The 22,002-nt window shown below is 40.2% G+C and overlaps 1 protein-coding gene across 2 annotated transcripts in view; it reads right to left on the bottom strand.

The window, feature by feature from the left end:
- LOC150074894 (vacuolar protein sorting-associated protein 11 homolog) overlaps positions 1–22,002 on the bottom strand; it is a 612,407-nt gene that overhangs the window by 581,901 nt on the left and 8,504 nt on the right. For both annotated transcript variants that reach the window (XM_090389417.1, XM_090389418.1), the window contains exon 2: positions 1,445–1,519. In XM_090389417.1, the coding sequence (XP_090245543.1) occupies positions 1,445–1,519 (75 nt within the window). The remainder of the gene's footprint in view (positions 1–1,444; positions 1,520–22,002) is intronic.

Consider the following 22,002-nt stretch of genomic DNA (forward strand, 5'->3'; position numbering starts at 1 on the left):
AATTAACTCGTAAAGTCAAGAACTACCTGTATAGACCAGGAAAAAAAAAGTTATATTAAACTAGGCTAGAAAATATGCAAGAAAATGGTGTATAGAAAATTTCAGAAACAAATTTTCACTTCAGTTTGTGACAGCTTTTTTCAACCAAGGAAGTCTGCATATTATGGAATGGATTTTATGGAAGGGCTATACAAACCAAACATCACACATGCAATGCACATGTCTAGTACACAACCCATTGTAAAGAGTCCCTGAAACATTACAAAGCTATGCCATTACAAACAAAAATCATGATACACAGTTGTCCAATCTGATGGCCATGTTTGGCTCTGGAAGATGCCCAGAAAACATCATTTACTAGTGTGTGTCAACCCAAATGCAATGTCTAGTAGAGGTGCTGTCACTATCAGGGTTGTTCCTTGTGGTTCAGGTTTGGACCTTTGGTCATTATTCCTGTAACAATGAGTGCCAGAAGGTACACTGATTTTCTGTTTCACCATGTATACTGTACAAATTGTGGTGACTTTGTTTGAAGACATAAGATGTAAAGGCTTCAGTGACCTATCCAAAGCAAAACCTTAACATAAATGAACAGCTTTGGAATTTGTTGTTGTAGTAGGGTTTTAGGAGAATCAGCGACTAAGGCCATACTGCTTCGTGTATTTTGTCTGCAAATTGCATGTCCTGAGGTCAATTTTCTTTTTGCTGGACGAAAAACCCAGGTTTCCAAGATAAAAAACAATGTGCTACTCTCACTTGAGACCAACTAACTCAGCCACGTTGTGAAAAGGCTCACAAAAATTCCTCCCATCATCGATGGGACTCTAACTCGGGTCTTTCCAACTCAGTGTGGGGGGATGGTGATCCAACGAACTGTGCTACCCACGGGACGCCCTTGAAATGTAAGCTTTGCACCAATACACCTATAAAAGGTTTGAAGACCGTTTTATTGATACAGTATTACAGTGTCTCAAGTAATATAGAAAGTCTCAATTCCGACTGTACGTTCTGCTCGTTCAGAACATGCAGTCGGAATTGAAACAATCAGCAAGCAGGAGGCTAGCAACAGCCTATGTATGGTCTCAGGATGGGTTTCTGCAAGGTTCCCAAAACATTACCTTAACTTATAGTGATTTAGTTAATAGCTGAATAAACTATCGTAATATTCACATGGTATAAGAGTGGTTATTATAAAAATCTAGATTCCATGATAGCTTTAATGTTTTTTTTTTTTTTTATAAAACACATCTCAGAAGTGTGCTACCTATTTTGATATGTAGTTGGCTTTTATTAATTTTATAACTGAGTGGCATACGCAAAAAGCTATAGAATTTGTTGTCATTCACTTGTAACTGTTAGAAACAAACTTCTATATACAAAACTGTAAAATATATCAACCGGTGGTGATATGCAGCACATTTTACTAACTTTTATAAATATTTACCTTTAACTTTTGATATGGCTGATTTGTTTCTGGATCCTTAACAATGTCCTTCTCAAAAAAATTAAATCTTCTCCACTAAATAAAAATAACACATAATGCATAAAACAAATAATCGCTACTAATATACAGTAAAACAGATAAAATATCTAAAACGTTGTTATAATTAAACATATCCTTAGTTATAACAACAATTATTGTGATACACTGGTGTGCAAAACTTAAGGACCAACACTATTTCTAAAGGTTACAACCACAAAATCAAACGAAACAGACTGTGGTGATTTGCATAACTGTGGTCATTCAGTAGAAAGCTAGTGCACATGCAAAAATTTGAATCATGATGAGAGGGCTCACATAAACAGATAAAAGCAGCAGTTCAGCAGTTATGTGCAAATTACCGAATGGTGAGCATGATTGTTACAGACGTTCAATTCGTTTCATACAGTGCTACAGACAATGAAATGACCAGTAAACATCTGGATGACTTTACCTGGGATTGAATAATTGGGAAGCTCGAGGAATGTCGAAGTGTGAGGGGTGTGGCTGCAGAGTTCGGTATCGCCCATAGCATCGTTTCACGTGTGTGGTCGGCCTTCAGAACAACAGGTACAGCTGTTCGAAGGACCAGTGGTGGTCTTCCACGAAAAACAACGCCCAATGATGACCACTATATACTCCTACAGGCCAAGAGGGACCGACACCAAACAGCAGGATCTATTGCAAACCAACTGCACAGGATATCGCAGTTTACTGTGGCCAGGTGACTCCATAAAGGTGGACTGTTTGCCCGACAGCCAGTATGCTGTGTCCCTTTAACACCTCCCCATCAGAGACACCGTTTACAGTGGCGCATCGAACACAAGGACTGGACAGCAGTGAAATGGAGTAAGGTACTCTTTACTGATGAGAGTAGATTCGGTCTGAGCAGCGATTCTGGACATCAACTAATCTGGCGAGAGGTTGGCACACGGTATCACCCTGCAAACATCACTGAAAGGGATCGATATGGTAGTCGAGGTGTTCTCATCTGGGGAGGTGCTTTCTTGGATGGACATACACAACTCCAGATACTGGAAGGCGTTACTGTAACCGGTGCACACTACTGTACTGAGGTAATCCTTCCCCATACGCATCTGTTCCGAGGTGCCATTGGCCCCGAGTTCGTGTTTATGGATGATAAAGCCACAAACCATCACACTGCAGCTGTTGATATGCTTTTGGAAAGTCAGGACATTGTTCGTATGGATTGGCCTGCCCGTTTCCCCCAATCTAAATCCCATCAAACACATATGGGATGCTCTGGGGAGACGCCCAGTGGCATGTCCACACCCACCAGAAAATGTTCACCAGCTGAAGATGGCGCTGACAGAGGAATGGACGATGTTACCACAAGAACTTATCAACAACATTGTTCTAAGTATGGACAGGTGGTACAAAGCCTGCATCGACATTAGGAGTGGCCATATCTCCTACTGAGGACCACCTCTTCCCTTTGTTCCATCTTTGGCAGTGATGCATCTGTACCATGGCAGCCAGTGCTATGTTGCCATTTTTGAATAAAGTCCCTCTGTACTGTTTTGTTTCCATTGTTGTGTCGGCATTGTTTCCTCCAAGATTTCTGTACCTCACGGGTTCCTTTTGTATGCTTTTCCCATATTCAGGCCACTCCTATGAGAAGCTACAGGTGAAAACCTTACAGGTCCTTAAGTTGTGCACACCAGTGTATTAATAAACATACATTATTAAAATGCAGTATTAATATTTAGAGAATTATAGCCTAAAAGGCTTCTATTTATCTCCAAATAACTTTCACAATGAGATTTAAACTCCTTTACAAAGATAACTGAATTCTAATTGAGTTATCTTTGCATTAAGAATTCACTGCTAATTAACTCACTGCAAATTAGTGATCTTGAGTTATCCTGAAAGGACATATCTTTGTAAAGAAGTTTATTTCATTTGTGACTAATAACATTTATTGATATGAATTTAATAAACAATACACATTTAAAATAATTTCTGGAATTAGCAATGGCTTCTGGTACATTAATTAAACCTTAGTAATGGAAGCATGGTGTTGTTTCAATGGTGTTGTAGTTCAGCCAAAAAACATATCCAAGCTTCAGTTAATAACGATCTACGCTCAGTAATCACTGAATTACGACCACCTACCTAATACTGTGTTGGGCCACCATTCACACAGATAATAGCTGCTATTCGCCTAGGCAATGACTCCACTAGATGACTAAAGAAGTCTGGAGGGATCTACAGCCATGCTGCCTGTAAGGCTTTCCACAGTGTTTGAACAGATGACAGTTGCATGAACATATGCCTCACTTCCCATACCAAAACATCCCATAGAAGTTTAAATGTATTGAGTCAGGTGAATTTTGCAGCCAATCAAGATGGATGGTACCTTGACTGTGTTCCTCAAACCACTCGTGAACAATGCGGGCCTAATTACACAGTCATTATCATCTTGGAAGAACCTTCGAAGAGCTGCTGATAGACCTCAGAAGTGAAAGGATGGTCCATATCCACCAGGGGTCTTAGTTCTTGCCAGAAAAACATGCCCCATATTAAGCAACCACTGCCACCTACCTGAATAGTGGGACCATGCATGATGGGACCACAGACTCATGTTGCTTGTAACACACATGAAGGCAGCTGTCAGCATGTTGCACCAGGTATTTCGACTTATCCAACATGCATACTTATTTCCAATCCTCCAGCGTGTCCAACTAGCAAATGCTGTCGACAAAGATCAGCGGTGAGTAGGTCGTCTCTTGGGTCATCTGCTGTGGTACCTATATGTCTGAGTGTGCAACACATTCTCATTTGGGGCATTGTTCTTGCATTCCCCATATTGTAATGCAATGTCAACTGTCACATAGTGACCTACCATTGTACATGCCACTGAGCATGTATAATGCACTGAACCCTTCGCTCACCATGAACATCCACCTTGCATAATTCTTCACAGTTCTTTTGGCAGGAAGTGGTTTGACCCGTTCAATACCATTCTTTTTACACCTTAACAACAGTTAAGATGTTCTTTTTAGTGTGGGTCATGAGCAACTGACAAGACATTAGGTAATTAGATATTAGGTAATATGGAAGTCGGGTGCTTCCATATTACCTAATACGGAAGCACCCAACACACAAGTTCCCACAATGATGCCCATTAGAAACACCGTAACGTCTTTATAACATTCCTTAACTGCTACTTTATCACTTTCACTTCAACAACCAGGTGCAAATTACTACTGCTCTAGAATAAGAAACTATTCAGCTTTTTACACTGCGAGCTATGCAGCATAGTCCATTACAGATGGGCTGGTCATAATTCAGTGATCACCCCGTGTGTGTGCGTGTGTGTGTGTGTGTGTGCATACACAGAAAAGCTGTTTGTTTTCTTAGTTAGTGTTATCGGGATGATGCATTTCTTAAATCATGTAAGTCAGTCTATAAAATTTGGTGCTGCCTCTGATCTGCTTTATGAAAGGATAGGAAAGTTCAATTTGTAGCTTTCTTGAATTCTCTTCTTTCTAGTGTGGCGTGCATATTCAGAATTTCTGTTACCATAATCATATTCTTCTGAAACACTAGGGTGGACATAGTATTTCTAAAGTGTGTTGACATGGAAGTCTGAAAATAGCGCCAGGTCTTAGGAGGAGCAAAACAATGAACACAAATCTTTTAATTTAAAATGAACAATAAGACTTTTCCACATTTGGGAGGGTATTTTCTTGCTTCTTCCAGGTACTTAAAAAGTTTTAATATAGCCATGGTGCCAGGCTGCTTTGCATGTCAAATACACTAGTAAAAACAATTAGAGAATCACTGCTTAACCTACTGGACAATCTACCATATCAATATCCATTGCAGCTGCAATGACAACATAGATTGAAGTGTGGATGTAAATTACCAAGTTTTCCAAAAAGTACAGTGACTAATATCAGTTGTGATTTTTTCAGCCCTGGTTAATCTAGTGAGTTTTTGTAGATTTTTTTTTTCTTTCATTTATTTGTGATCTAAATTTCATTTCACCTTATAGTTTTTATCTTGCTGATTTGAGCTGGGTTTATTACCTAAATCAAGCAAACATTACAGACAGATATACCTGTTTGAATTAATGTGTGTTGACAGCAGTGATTTTTGGTGCCAAAACCAGGCATCCTTGGAAAACATTTTTGCGTGTGTAATTCATGAATATTTGGAGTACAATTTACAGAGTACACACAAAAAAAAAAAAAAAAAAAAACAAGTTTATATACATACATATACACACAATATACTAATGTATACCACTCAATTTTAAGAGAAAATTTTATTATTTTTTTTTTTCACTTTAGTATTTTTTTTTTCTTTTTTTATGTACTCCATAAATTCACACGGATATATAAAATACTTACTCAACTGTATATTCTTAGTTTTTAATATATATTACAACTTTATATTCATTATATATATATATATAATGTAAGGTAATTAACCTTACATTAGGATAAATTAGTATATATCCAGTGGTGTTCTGGATATATACTAGACATTTTCTAATTTTATTTAAAAGAAATCATGGATTCACCTAGAAAAACACAGTCATAATAAGCAAAAAAATGTGGTGACTGATGGCGGAATTGCCAGCAGTGATTTTCCTGTGAGTTATACCCTTTTTGCTTGCTTTTTTTTTTTTTTTTTTGCTGATGCTATATAAGCTTGCTTTCTTAGATCATTTATAATTTTTTTTTTTTATGAAAACCCCAAATTTGCAGGTGGTAGATGACTTTCATCAACCGGTGAAATACCACCACTTTGCTTATTGGAGGCTTGAAGTGGTGAAACCCATGTTTAGTCTCTAGAGCAAAGTTTCCGGCATCCCCCTCCCCCCATACTTCTCCTTCAACCCATGCACGGTACTAAGTACTATAGGTTTTGATACCTTTCGTGTTTGGGGTTTTCATAAAAAAAAAAAAAAAAAAACACAAGAGGTATTAGACCCTATAGAACTTAGTACCGTGCATGGGTTGGAGGTTCAGAAGACGAGAAGATATTTGTTGACATTAGACTATAATTTTCAGGAAAGACATATGAAGGAAGGTTGTTCCAGAAAACGGCAGTTGAATGAATAAACGAGGGAGATAAAAAGTTGGTTCTGTGAGTTTGAAGTTGGACAGTAAATGGATGTTGGCTGGTGGCAGCAGGTGTTCGGACTGTTTTGAAAAAGATAGTGGGAATTATAGAAACCAATTCAGAAGAACAGTGCCCATGGAAGTATCTGTAGAAAAGGCATGCAGCAGAAACATTACGTCTATGAGACAGCGAGTGGAGAGACTCTGTTAGAGATGAGTCATTAATTAACCTAACTGCCCTCTTCTGAATGGAATCTAGAAGCCTGAGAGAGGTTTTGGGGGGCACCATCCCCAGATGTGGGAATAATATTCCATGGTAGGACGGATTTCCCATTTGTACAGAGTGAACAGCTGTTTGGAAGAAAAGTAACGCCGAGAGCGAAAGATAAAACCAAGTTTTTAGATGCAGAGGAAGCAATGTTTGTAATGTGCTTGTGCCAAGAGAGATTAGAAGTCAGGGTAATCCCCAAAAGAGATATATCATTTTGCCTAGAAATCGGAGAGTCACCAAAGATAAGCATAGGAGCAGAAGAATCCTTTTTGCAAGATATAATACAAGACTGAGTTTTAGAAGAGTTAAAATCAAATAGGTTGTCTTTGCCCAACTGGAGAATTACCTGGACATTGGCATTTAAGAAATTGGTCGCAAATATTCGAGAAGTTGAAGCTGATTGAGCCGGGCAAGGTTTCTCAAAATGGAAAGTGGAATGCAATATGCTATCATTGGCAAAACTATGGATAGGATTTCCAGTCAATGGAAGAAGGTCATTAATAAACAAGACGAAAAGAGTGGGGGAAAGAACTGAACCTTGGGGGACACCAGCATTAGTGGAGAAGTTAGAAGACAGACAGCCAGCTACCATCACCATCAGTGAGTGATCAGAGAGAAAACTGGATAACCAATTACAAAAAACAGTTGGCAAACTATAAAATGGAAGCTTGTTTAGAAGGCATTTATGTCAAACACGATTGAAAGCCTTTGAGATGTCAAGAGCAACTGATTGTGTTTTGCCGAACTTTTCCATTGAATTTGTCCATACATCGGTAACATAAGCCAGAATATCACCAGTGGATTGACACTGACGAAATCCCTACTGGCATATTGAGCAATTAGACTTCACATCAGCCGGTATTTAAATAAACAAATTTCGATACTGCAACTAAAAAACTTTATTTACAATAAAATAAAATAAAATTACAAGTATATAGAATAAATAAAAATGAAAATATAAGCTAAAACTGATGTGGTTTAATTTACTATAAAATATGAAATGTAAAACAAAATATGATGATAAAAGCGATAAAAACAGTGAAATAATATACTAAAATACCGTAACAACTGTAGCTTTCGGAGACGTCGGTCTCCTTTCTCAACAGCATACTTCTGCTGTGCGACACATCCTTAAATGGCAGATTCACGGCACTTGTCACGTGGTTCCTCAGGAATATGGTTGGAATTTTCCATTTGCGCACCGGAACCGGAAATGGCTTCGGAGCGTGATAGCTAAAACCGTTCATCTCGTCCAAGAGCAATGGTTTCAAAGAGAGAATGTAAGCGTACAGCCCTGTCTCTATTAATGGTATTGCTGGCTGCCCCAACACGTAAACTCTCAAGCCATTTACGGCAGACTTCCTGTAATTTGCAAACTTTATTGCATTCATATGCTCCCCCCCCCCCAGACGGTCTTTCAGGCGTCGCCCCGTCTCACCCACATAACACACCCCACAATCCGGGCGTTTAATTTCATATACCAACCCACTGTTGGCTTCTTTTGTTATGGAGTCTTTGACACGGGATATCACTGTGTGCAACCTCTGTCCCGGGAGTTGCACACAGCGTATCTGACACCCCCGAATTAAGGCCCGGATAGTAGGGAATGTATGCAGCGCTCACAGGGGCGAACGGCTCATTACGGGTGGACTCTGCTCCTCTAATAAATCTGTCCAACACCCTCTGGGGGTAGCCGCATTTCTTGAGGTCTGCCGTGACACGAATAATACCTTAGTACTAGAAGCCCTTAGTATAAAAGGGCTTTGAGGGAACTTAAACAAGATGACGAAATCATAGTCTTGCCCGCGGACAAGGGTAGAGCTACAGTTATTTTAGACAACGAACAATATTTTAATAAAGCCTTGGAACTATTGCAAGATACCACTACGTATAAAGTCACCCGTAGAAATCCGTTGGTTAGTTTGGAGCGACAAGTGAATAGCCTTATACAGCGTTGGCACAAGTCAGGATGGATATCCAAGGAGGTATATTGGTCATTACATTCTGCTGGATGCCGCTTACCCAGATTCTACGGGCTCCTCAAGATACATAAAGTGGGCATACCACTCAGGCCAATTGTATCATTCGTAAATAGTCCCAAGTACGCTCTATCAAGGTACCTAGCTAAGTTGATCGCACCCATAGTAGGACTTTCCAACTTTGTCATCAAGAATAGCAAAGAGTTTGTGGACTAAGGACAGACTATACGAGAAGATGAAATTATGATTTCTTTTGATGTTACATCACTGTTCACTTGTATCCCTATCAAATTTGAAGTCCAATGTGTTAGAATGGCATTAGAAAAGGATGTATTTTTAAGTACTAGGGCTCCTCTTAGTATTAATGATATTTGTGAAGGTGTGGAGTTTTGTTTATCCAGTACCACCATGGTTTTCCAAGATGTCATGTATAGGCAGGTCCATGGCACAGCCATGGGTTCCCCCATTAGTGCCATAGTGGCTAACTTAGCTAGGGAAGAATTGGAAGTCAGAATTTTTGAAGGTTTGGAATTTCCCATGCACAAATGGAAAAGATTTGTTGATGACACATTCACCATTATACAAAAGGGGATGGAGGATCAGGTACTTGATGTACTTAATAGCTTCTCCTCTTTTATCAAATTTACTTTGGAGGTGGAAGCAAAGTCCATGTGACGGGGTCAATATACCCATTATGCCTCAGCACAAGCCAGCCAACACAAGGATTTAATAGATAGGGTGTGGTCCCACTGTAGCACCTCCGAGGATAAAGATAATGAAATTATTCGTGTCGCAGCAGACCTCAAGAAATGCAGCTACCCCCAGAGGGTGGTGGACAGATTTATTAGAGCACAGTCCACCCGTAATGAGCCGTTCGCCCCTGTGAGCACTGCATACATTGCCTACTATCCGGGCCTTTCAGACCACATTGCACAAATAATTCGGGGGTGTCAGATACGCTGTGTGCAACTCCCGGGACAGAGGTTGCACACAGTGATATCCCGTGTCAAAGACTCCATAACAAAAGAAGCCAACAGTGGGTTGGTATACGAAATTAAATGCCCGGACTGTAGGGTGTGTTATGTGGGTGAGGCGGGGCGACGACTGAAAGACCGTCTGGGGAGGAGCATATGAATGCAATAAAGTCTGCAAATTACAGGAAGTCTGCCGTAAATGGCTTGAGAGTTTACGTGTTGGGGCAGCCAGCAATACCATTAATAGAGACAGGGCTGTACACTTACATCCTCTCTTTGAAACCGTTGCTCTTGGACGAGATGAACGGTTTCAGCTAGCGTGCTCCCGAGCCATTTCCAGTTCCGGTGCGCAAATGGAAAATTCCAACCATATTCCTGAGGAACCATGTGACAAGTGCCGTGGATCTGCCATTTAAGGATGTGTCGCACAGCAGAAGTATGCTGTTGAGAAAGGAGACCGACGTCTCCGAAAGCTACAGTTGTTACGGTATTTTAGTATATTATTTCACTGTTTTTTTTTTTATCGCTTTTATCATCATATTTTATTTTACATTTCATATTTTATTGTAAATTAAACCACATCAGTTTTAGCTCATATTTACGTTTATATTTATTCTATATACTTGTAATTTTATTTTATTTTATTGTAAATAAAGTGTTTTAGTTGCAGTATCGATATTTGTTTATTAAATACTGGTCTAATTGCTCAACATGAATTGTCCCAGCCTTGTACGCCAGATATCCATACTGGCAATCGTTGATCAGACGGAAGGTTTTTAGGTAGTTTACGAGTTGACGGTTAATTGATTTCTCCATTACTTTAGAAAGAGTAGAAATAATTGCAATGGGATGATAATTGGATGGAAGGGATTTGTCACCCTTTTTAACAACTGGCTGGATATGAGCAAATTTCCATGCAGAAGGAAAAACACCTTTGGAATAAGAAAGTGAAAAAAGGCGGCAAAAAACAGGAGTAAGTTCAGGAGTGCACATTTTGAGAACAAGTGGAGAAATACCATCAGGACCTGGAGCTTTCTTAGCATCGAGATTCGTCAAAATCTTACTGACATCTTTTTGACGGAGGACCACAGGAGACACTGAATGGAGTGTGTTGGGAATGGTGGGAAGTGATCATTAATACATCAGTTGGAAAAAAAATGTGATGCTAGCAGGTCAGCTTTATCCTTGGCCGAAGTGACAACAGAACCATCTGGTTTGGACAGAGGTCGGAGCAGAGATGGGCAAAAGTTGCGGCCAATAGCTTTGGCAAGAGACCAGAATGCTTGGCTACCATTAGGGCAAGAAGCAAGTTTTCTACTCTTAGCCTGTTAAAAATCTAGTTTGGACTGATTAATAACTGCTTTACAATTATTGCAAGCTTTGGTGCAGGCAGAAAATGAAACAGAAGAATTGGAAACAACCCAATTACGATATGCAACATTCTTCTCTTGAACAGCCTTGGCACATTTATTGGAAAACCAAGGTTTAGTTAAAGGACAAGATTTTAAAGTGGAGTGTGGGATAAAGGATTCCATTCCTACAAGAATAATTTCACTGACACGATGTGAGCAAACGGTGACATCAAAAGTTTTGAAACAGTAATCCGACCAAGGAAAAGAAGAAAAGAAATCTCGCAGGTCATCCCATTTTGCATTCTTGTAATGCCAAACAACACGATGTTGGGAATAGCCATGAGATAAAAGCTCCATTGGAGAAGAGACAATCACCAAGTTGTGATCTGAGGTGACTAAAAGACCACTCACTACAACCGTGTACTTAGAATGGTTGTTTGTGAGAAAAAGATTAAGCGTGTTGGCTGTATGGTTATGACTGTACAATATTCTTGTAGGTAAATGAACAATCTGTGCAAGGTCATTAGTAACTGCAAAAGTCTCAGCATCTCAACCAGCTGGGTTGGTGTGACTAGAAAAACGGAAGCCAGCTGGAGTTGTGAACATTAAAATCACCAAGGAAAATTATCTCACTGTTAGGAGAGTTGGACTGGAGAAAGTCAAGTTGCAAAGAGAGGAAGTCAAAGAGCTCCAAGTGATTAGTAGAATTGGGAGAACGGTAGAGACAACAGCTGATTTTGACACAATGAGGTAGAAAGATTTTAAGCCATAGAAGCCCGAAAAGAGGAGATTCCAAAGTACCAAATCTCTGACATGGAATATCGGAACAGACATATGCACAAGTACCACCTTTGAGGCGAAAGGAATCATACAGCGAATAATTTGGACAACTGAGATAAGCAGTAGTTGAATCAACCAATAACCGAGATTCTGTCAGAAAAAGTACATGGGGTTTGGCAGACTACAAGTGGAAATGGACATCGCTGAGATTAGAATTGAGACCACATATATTTGTGAAATGAACTAGGAAGTGTTTGGGTGGTTTAGATCTTTCCACAGATAAGCTTACTCTATTAATTTGACAATTCATGGTGTATTCAATAGTAAGAAAAAGTGAGGGGGGGAGCATGCTGTATGAAGTAATGAAATACACATGGTAAGAATATACCCAGATCCTTGACATAACGTGGCCTCTACAATGCCCCCCCCTCCCGCATACACTACTCAGACTCCCTCCAGTCATTATCTGGCAGAGTTGAGGTAGCAAGATTATACACTAGCTGATCTGGAAGCCTCCTAAAGAGTTACCAATAGGTTCAGTCTGGTGTATTAACTAGTGGCCGGCCTGCGAACACCATTTTAGAGCTGTACCTTCGAAATATAAGGAAGATTGGATCTCGCCATGATGTACATCATAACCTCAAAAGTCATACTGCATGATGGAAGAGATGGGGAAGGGTTGACCGGAACTTAGCTCTGGAGACTAAACATGGGTTCCACCACTTCAAGTCTCCAATAATCTTTTTTTTTTTTTTTTTGTTAGTGCATCGGCTTCTGTGGCCATAATGCACTTTCCAAGGTTTTTGCACTACTCTGATCCAAGCCCGAGGCGAAATTCAAACCTGCGACCTTTAGGTTGCCAGGCAGGCACCTTACCCACCAGGCTAGCAAGGTCGGCAGCTCCAATAAGCAAAGCGGTGCTATTGCACCGGTTGATGAGAGTCATCTACCACCAATGGCGCCTCCGTAGCCGCGTGGGCAGGAGCAGCAGTGTGTAGCACACGCATCTTGATTAGACCAGGGTTCGAGCCCATGACCACCAAATACAGAGGATGCGGAAAACTCAGGGAATGACCACCGCATATTCCCGGAGCAATATGGCCTTAGCTGCTAATGCTCCTAAAAAAATAAAATAAAAATAACCAAACCAAATCTACCATCTAGTATTGCCTGGTAACACAGAAGGGTGGCATTCTTCAATGTGGCATTGGCGCGACACCTCGACCCCTGCTTAGGTTGGTTCACAACTGGGTGGTCACCCACAGTGTGCTTGTACATGGGGATTATACCCAGGATTACTAACAGTCCCACCATTGTGAAGATGCAGGCAGAGGATTTGGCTGTCACAGACCATCCGGACTTCGCCAAAATTGGGTCCACTTGACTTGAGTGTCACCCGAATATCAGTTTCATCAGCGTTTTAGACTCTCGGGTAGCAAGTACAGCTCGTCTGGCATATCTACAAGAATGACAACCTCAAGGCCAAAATACTACTACAACCATTACTACTACTAAATATATATAATGTGAATAAGTTATAGAACGGCAAAACCAAAGGAAGTGCAAAATTAAAATCAAAATCAAAAAACAAGCACTCTGGTAGTCATGATGACTAATCACAGATAATGATTACTTTATCTAAGAGCTGCAATGTTACACTGATTTATTTAACCTTTCAAAATGTTGCAATTCCATTACCCTTTTTGCTTTAACCTTCCAATGAGATGGGACTTAACAACTGATTTTCTTTCTAATTATACCAATAGTCATGATGTTGTGGTACTCTGTGCTTTGGTGTGATATGGGGCCCCGAGTAAGCTGATTAGTTGATTGCCAGTTCATTAGTACTATTATTAATATTAAACAGGCAAAACAAAACGTGAAATAATTAAATCAAAAAAAAAACAAAAAAAAAACGATTTTATATTAACATATCTCCCTTTAACTATCACATTTATCCATTGCTAAAATGTAATTATCCAATTCTGCAACAAACTTTATCAAACTCTTTACCTTGGGAGGCAAATCATTCCAAAGAAAGAGGTAAGCAAACTTTTAGCCACAATTATGAGAGCATCTTTGAATCACGAAATGTTCCTACACATTAGCAAGGGCACGTGATGCAAGAAAGCAAGCTTATATAGCATCAGCCAAAAAAAAAAAAAAAGAAAAACACACACCCTTCTCATTTCACCCATCCACTAGCTTCAAATGTTTACCTAGTTCTGCCTTGAATCTGTTTAAGCTATCAACTCCTACAACCACAGATGGAAGTTTGTTCCAGCAATCAACCACCCGCTAGCTAAAGGCAAACTTATGCACATCTATCCTACAACTGTCTTTCCTCAATTTGAATTTATGCCCTCTCAGGAGATTATTTTGAGCAAGAGGAAGAATCCCATCAGCATTGAGCATGTTCAAACCATTCAAGGCTTTATACACCTCAATCATATCACCTCGCAGGTGCCAAGTCTGCAGACACTGTAATTTGTAAAACGTAAGCCTTTCTTCATAAGAGCAACCCATTGTTCCATTCACTAATCTTCTTGCCCTTCTCTGTACTCCTTCCAACAGCTCTACATCCTTCTTAAAATGAGGCCTCCAGACCTGTATATAGTACTCAAAGTGTGGCTTGACCTTTACCTTAAACAAGGGGATAATCATCTTCTGATCCCTGCTAGAAAAATTCCTGTATATCATTGACAAGACACCATGAGCTACTCTTCCAGACCGTCTGCACTGTCAGAAAACTTCATATCTGCCTGCACAATTACCCCCAAGTCCTTTTCACACCCTACTACTGTCAGTGTAGTACGGTGCCTGGCGGCCAATAAGGCGAACAAACAATGGGCACAATACATCACAGTGCACAGACATGGCCCACACACTTTCAAGTCTCTGGCTTGACAGTGCACTGTCCTCAATACAGCGAACACACGCAGAGATGGGTTATTTGGTTTTTAGCAGCATTAGCAACTAAGGCCATATTGCTCCGGGATATGCGGTGGTCATTCCCTGACCTTTCCGCATCCTCCGTATTTGGTGGTGACGGGCTCGAACCCCAGTCTAATCAAGAAGCGTGTGCTACGCACTGCTGCTCCTTCCCACCTGGCTACGGAGGCGGCACGCGGAGATGGGAGAAATCCCAGATGCCGTCTGACACGAACATACCTGTACATACCTGTCAGTGTAGTACCACACAGTTGATACGTTACTCTGGGGTTACTGCTTCCCATATGCAGTACTTTACATTTGTCAATGTTAAACTTCAGTTGCCACCTCTCAGCCGATCTGCTCAACTTTTCTAGATCCTGTTGCAGCAGCGTAATATCATTAGTGTCCTTAACAACCCTGCCAACCTTCGTATTTTCTGCAAACATGGACATTACGCCTGATATACCATCATTAATGAATACAGAAAACAACATGGACCCAACACTGAACCCTAGGGGACTCCACTAATAACATTAGTCCATGAAGAGCAGTGTCCATTGATTGCAATTCGACTCCAATGCCACACTGCTCCAATTTGTGCAGCAATCTTCCATGTGCAACAGTATCAAAAGCCTTTCTAAGATCCAAATATATGATATCAAAATTATTCTTTGCATCCAGTTCCTTTGTGACTACATCATAGTATCCAATCAAATTGGTCAGACAAGACTTCCCCTTAACAAACCCGTCCGAGCTATAACTGAAGTCTTGTCTAGATGATCCTGCAATGCTTCTTTAACTAGTGCTTCCATTAATTTCTCTGGAACAGAAGTTAAACTAACAGGTCTGTAATTACCTGTGCCTCCCTTTGATCCTCTTTTGTAGATTGGGGTCACATTTCCAGTCCATAGGTACCTCCCCCGAGTCCAAGGAAGCTCTCATAATTATGGCTAAGGGTTTGCTTACTTACTTTGCTGCCTCCTTTAATATAACTTGATAGATTCCATCCACCCCAGGTACCTTTCTTATGTTTATCTTTAACAATTTCTCCTTCACTTTACTCTCAGTTATTACAAGATTATCTACTTTACGGCCAGAGTTTAATACACCTCTGGCATTCTCCTCCCTGAATAACTCCTCATGTGTTAATGTAGTTGCAAAATATTTATTTAGTTTGTTAGCTACCTGAGCAGGATCATCAACAATTGAACCATCGATATCAAGTGGACCAATCAGATTCATTCCTTTCCTTCTAGAGTTTACATAAGAAAAGAACTCTTTGCTGTTTTTCTTTGCATTCTTTGCCAAAGATTTCTCGTAATCTGCCTTTGCCTGCTTAACCTCCTTTGTGACTTGGGTACAGATCAGCTTATATCTATCGTAGGTCTCTGTGTCACCTGTTAATTTATATGTATCCCATGCATTTTTCTTCTGTGCCACATGTCTAATTAGTTCATCTGACATCCATTTAGGCCTAAACCTTGAACAATATTTCTTAGATGGTATGAAAAGCCTAGTAGTTTCCAAGATTAATTCTTTGAATGCTTCCCATTTTGAATTTTCTGTTGGGAACATTTTCAGTTGGTCCTACCCTATAGAATTTAAATACTGTCTCAGACCACCGTAGCCACCTTTATGAAAGCAAAAACCCTTCCCTGTACCCCTGATAGTAGTTACCTCTTTGAGTATATCCCACTTCAGCACACTGTGATCACTGCCACCTAGTGGTTCATTTATCTGCAGATTCTTAATGCATGAAGAATCACTACTGATAATCAGATCAAGAGTATTACTCCCTCTAGTTGCCTCCCGAACATGCTGATGTAGAAAACAATCATCCAATAAATCCACAAAAGCCTTGTTAGTGTGTGAATGACCAACCCACAAATTCCAGTCAATATCTGGGAAATTAAAATCCCACATTATAAGACACTGATTTACTGACCCACTCTATTTCTCTGCAATTGCTCATTAGCATTAGTAGAGGCATTTGATGCAAGAAAGCAAGCTTATGCAGCATCAGCCAAAAAAAAACCACTTCCACTTCACCCCTCTGTTCGTTCGAAATACCTGTCCAGCTGAGCCTTAAACTTATTTAGGCTATCAACTTCCACGACAAGGGATGGATGTCTATTCCACCAACCAACCACCTGCTGGCTAAAGGCAAATTTCCTCACGTCTATCCTACATCTGTCTTTTCTCAATTTGAATTTATGCTCTCTCAGGTGATTATTCTGAGCAAGAGGAAGAATCCCATCAGCATTGAGCATGCTCAAACCATTCAAGGCTTTATACACCTCTATCAGATCACCTCGCTGATGCCTAGTCCCCAGACACTGTAATTTGCAAAACTTAAGCCTTTCTTCGTAAGAGCACCCCTTTGTTCCATTCACTAATCTTGTTGCCCTTCTCTGTACTCATTCCAGCATCTCTACACCCTTCTTGAAATGAGGCCTCCAGACCTGTATACAGTACTCTAGGTGTGGCCTGACCATTGCCTTATACAAGGGAATAATCACCTCCTTATCCCTGCTAGAAAAATTCCTATATATCATCGACAATACACCATGAGCTACTCTTGCAGCCTGTCTGCACTGCTCAGAAAACTTCATATCTGCCTGCACAACCACCCCCAGGTCCCTTTCATTCTCTACCACTGTCAGTGTAGTACCACAGAGTTGATACGTTGCTCTGGGGTTGCTGTTTCCCATATGTAGTACTTTACATTTGTCAATGTTAAACTTCATTTGCCACCTCTCAGCCCATCTCCTCAACCTTTCCGGATCCTGTTGCAGTAGCATAGTGTCAGTAGTGTCCTTGACAACCCTGCCAACCTTCGTATCGTCTGCAAACTTGGACATTAAGCTTGATATACCATCATCAATATCATTTATAAATACAGAAAACAATAATGGACCAATACTGAACCCTGAGGGACTCCACTAATAACATTAGTCCACGATGAGCAGAGTCCATTGATTTCCACTCTCTGTCTTCTCCCCCTCAACCACCCCTTTATCCATAGCAGCAATTTGTCTCCAATGCCACACTGCTCCAATTTGTGCAGCAGTCTTCCATGTGCAACAGTATCAAAAGCCTTTCTAAGATCCAAGTATATAATATCAAAGTTATTCCCTGCATCCAGTTCTTTGGTGACTGCATCATAGTATCCAATCAAATTGGTCAGGCAAGACTTCCCCTTAACAAAACCATGCTGTGTCTGAGCTATAACTGAAGTCTTGTCTAGATGATCCTGCAGTGCTTCTTTAACCAGTGCCTCCATTAATTTTCCAGGAACAGAAGTTAAACTGACAGGTCTATAATTACTTGTGTCGCCCTTTGATCCTCCTTTGTGAATTGGGGTAACATTTGCACATCTCCAGTCCATGGGTACTTCCCCTGAGTCCAAGGAAGCTCTCATATTTATGGCTAAGGGTTTGCTTACTTCCTTTGCTGCCTCCTTTAATATAACTGGATAGATCCCATCCACCCCCATGTGCCTTTCTTGTATTTATCTTCAACAATTTCTCCTCCACTTTACTCTCAGTTATTACAAGATTCTCTAGCTTACTGCCAGAGTTGAATACAACTCTGGCATTCCCCTTGCTGAATAACTCCTCATGTGTGAATGTCGATGCAAAATATTCATTCAGTTTGTTAGCTACCTGAGCAGGATCATCAACAGTTGACCCATCAATATCAAGTGGACCAATCTGATTCATCCCCTTCCTTCTAGAGTTTACATAAGTAAAGAACTCTTTGCTGTTTTTCTTTGTATCCCTTGCCAAAGATTTCTCGTAATCTGCCTTCGCCTGCCTAACCTCCTTTGTAACTTGGTTACAGATCAACTTGTATCTATCATAGGCTTCTGTGTCACGTGTTAATTTGTATGTATCCCATGCATTTTTCTTCTCTTCCATATGTCTCATTAGTTCATCTGACATCCACTTAGGCCTAAACCTTGAACAATATTTCTTAGTTGGTATGTAAAGACTAGTAGCTTCCAAGATAAGTTCTTTGAATGCGTCCCATTTTGAATTTGCTGTTGGTAACATCATCAGTTGGTCCCACTGTATAGAATTTAAATACTGTCTCAGTCCATCGTAGTCGCCTTTACGAAAGCAATAACCCTTCCCTTTACCCCTAATGGTAGTTACCTCTTTGAGTAAATCCCACTTCAGCACACTGTGATCACTGCCACCTAGTGGTTCATTTACCTGCAGATTCGTAATGCATGAAGAATTACTACTGATAATCAAATCAAGAGTATTACTCCCTCTAGTTGTCTCCCGAACATGCTGTTGTAGAAAACAATCATCTAATAAATCCACAAAAGCCTTGCTAGTGTGTGAGTGACCAGCCCCCAAATTCCAGTCAATATCTGGGAAATTAAAATTCCCCATTATAAGACTCTCTGATTTACTGGCCCACTCTATTTCCCTGTACAGTTTCTTATTATACTCATCAGAGTCATTAGGCCTATAGCACACTCCTACTCTCAATTTTGATCTCCCAATGCTTATGTCACACCAAACTGACTCGACACTGCACTGTCCAGCAATGTCGACTGGCTTCACTTCCTTGGATTTTATGTATTTCTTAACTAATAGCATACCTCCTCCTCCCTTTCTATCCTGTCTATCCTTTCTGTAGATATTGTACTCCCCAAATTCCAGTTCTGCATTCCTTATATCTGTGTGACATCACGTCTCTGAAATCCCCACAATATCTGCCTTTGATGTTTTGAGCAATACCTCAAATTCATCAAATTTATTTACTAAACTCCTAGCATTGGTGTACACGCAAGTATACATGCACCTGTTCTTTTTCTTAGCTACCCTAACACAACCTATGTGTTTATTTGTACCCCAATGATTCCCAGCAGTCTCTGAAATATCCTGCATCTTATTTTCTAGGCTGCGGCTCATTTCAATAGAAGCAGTGCAAGAATCACTTTCACCTCTGCCAGTGGCTACTGTTAATCTATTAGTCCTTGTATCCCCCCAATCTAGCAGTTTTCCGACCCACCTAACACTGCATCGATAGCATCAGCAAACATTCTTGCACCCTTTCTATTTTATATTTTATTCCTGCTTCTACATCCCTGTAGAAGCAGTCTCTCCTGTTAACAAGTACAGACCAGGCTGAAAAAAATTCTACCCCTTGAGCCTTGCACAATCTTTCCAGGGCCGAATTGATCGACAGGGCTCTCATCATATACTCCCTCCTATCGTGTCTGGGCAGAATTGCAGACACTTTCAAATTCAACCCTAATTCACGGCTTTTTTTCAACAGTGACCTGTACTTGTTAAGTAATTCCGCCGGTCTCCTACTCTTAATATCATTAGTGCCAACGTGTACAACTATATCACCTTTTGTGCCCTCATTATACTCATCAGATTCATTAGGCATATAACACACACTTACTGTCATTTTTCTTTTCCCAGTGCTTATGTCGCACCAAATAGACTGATCATTGCATTGTCCACCAACATCAATTGGATGCACTTCCTTAGATTTTGTGTTTCTTAACTAACAGCATAACCCCTCTTCCCTTCCTATCCTGTCTATCCTTCCTGTATACATTGTACTCCCCAAATTACAATTCTGCACTGCTTATGTCTCTGTGACACCACATCTCTGATATCCCAACAATATCTGCCCTTGATGTCTTGACCAGCACTTTAGGCTTATAAAATTTATTACCTATACTCCTAACACTGGTGTACATGCAACTATACATGCACCTGTTTCTGCTCTTAGTTACCCTAACACAGCCCATGTATTTACTTGTTCCACTGTGACTCCCAGCAGTCCTGGAAATATTCATTGCCTTGCTTTCCAGGCTGCTGATCAATTGCATTTCAATAGAAATAATGCAAGAATCACTTTCACCTCTACCAGCAGCTACTGTTAATCTATTAGTCCGTGTACTTCCCCCAAGCTAGCAGTTTTCCGACCCACCTAACTCTGCCTCGATAGCATCAGCAAATATTCTTGCACCATTTCTATTTAAGTGTATCCCATCCCTGTAGAAGCAGTCTCTCCTGTTAACAAGCACAGACCAGGCTGAGAAAAATTCTACCCCTTGAGCCTTGCACAGTCTCTCCAGGGCCGAATTGATCGACAAGTCTTTCATCATATATTCCCTCCTATCGTGTCTGAGCAGAATTTCAGATTTGTAGTGTTGTATAAATGTCTCTCCTATTCACAAAGGGGATCACAGGGAGATGTAAGCAGTTACAATCCTGTAAGCTTGGCCAGGGAAAATAATGGAGTCGGTGGTTATGGAAAGACATTGGAATGACATTTTTCCACATTTTAAGAAAAATGTGAAAAAATGTTATCTTAACAGAAATGGAATTATACAGAAATCACAGCATGGGTTTGTCACAGGGATATCCTGTCTGACAAATCTGATTAGCTACTATGACACAGTAACAAAGAAACAGAATGCAAATAATAATTTTGACATCATATATTTAGATTTCAGTAAAGCTTTTGACACTATTCCACATGAAAGACTGCTTACAAATTGAAGTAGTATGACATTAAGGCTAAGTTAGTGCTGTGGATAAAGGAATGGTTGAATAGCAGAAGACAAAGAATAGCTATAAATGTGCACTGCTCTCCTTGGACTAATGTTATTAGTGGAATCCCTCAAGATTCAGTGTAGTGTCTCCTTACTGTTTGCAATATTTATTAATTACACTTTGAGTTGTTCATGCTATGAAAGTTGTTTTTATTTTCTCTGCATTCTTTCTAATTCTCGGCGTTGCCTCATTTAGGCCTGTAGCATGTGCAATACCACATGGTCTTTCATTTCGCTTAAAGCGTTTCACAATTTCATATTTTTTTCTCTATCGACAGAGGCGGCCAAAATCACTGAAAAAAACAAAAATACATTTTCAGAATCTTCTCTTCATTCCTATCATGTTGCGTTCAGTTGGGGGAATTCCCCGTTCAACTGCCATTCCTTGTAAACACAAAGGCGATCAAGCATAAGCAAATTCGGTTCGTGTTATATACGATATCGTTCCCCTATTTATAAATAGTGTATGATTGAATTTGTGTAGTGTAAACATGTGTTATATGAGGACTGACTGTACATTAGTACATGCATACACTATGTATGT

Source organism: Mastigoproctus giganteus, unplaced genomic scaffold, assembly GCF_048544385.1.
Source record: "Mastigoproctus giganteus isolate SK-2022 unplaced genomic scaffold, ASM4854438v1 scaffold_16, whole genome shotgun sequence".
Taxonomy (NCBI): domain Eukaryota; kingdom Metazoa; phylum Arthropoda; class Arachnida; order Uropygi; family Thelyphonidae; genus Mastigoproctus; species Mastigoproctus giganteus.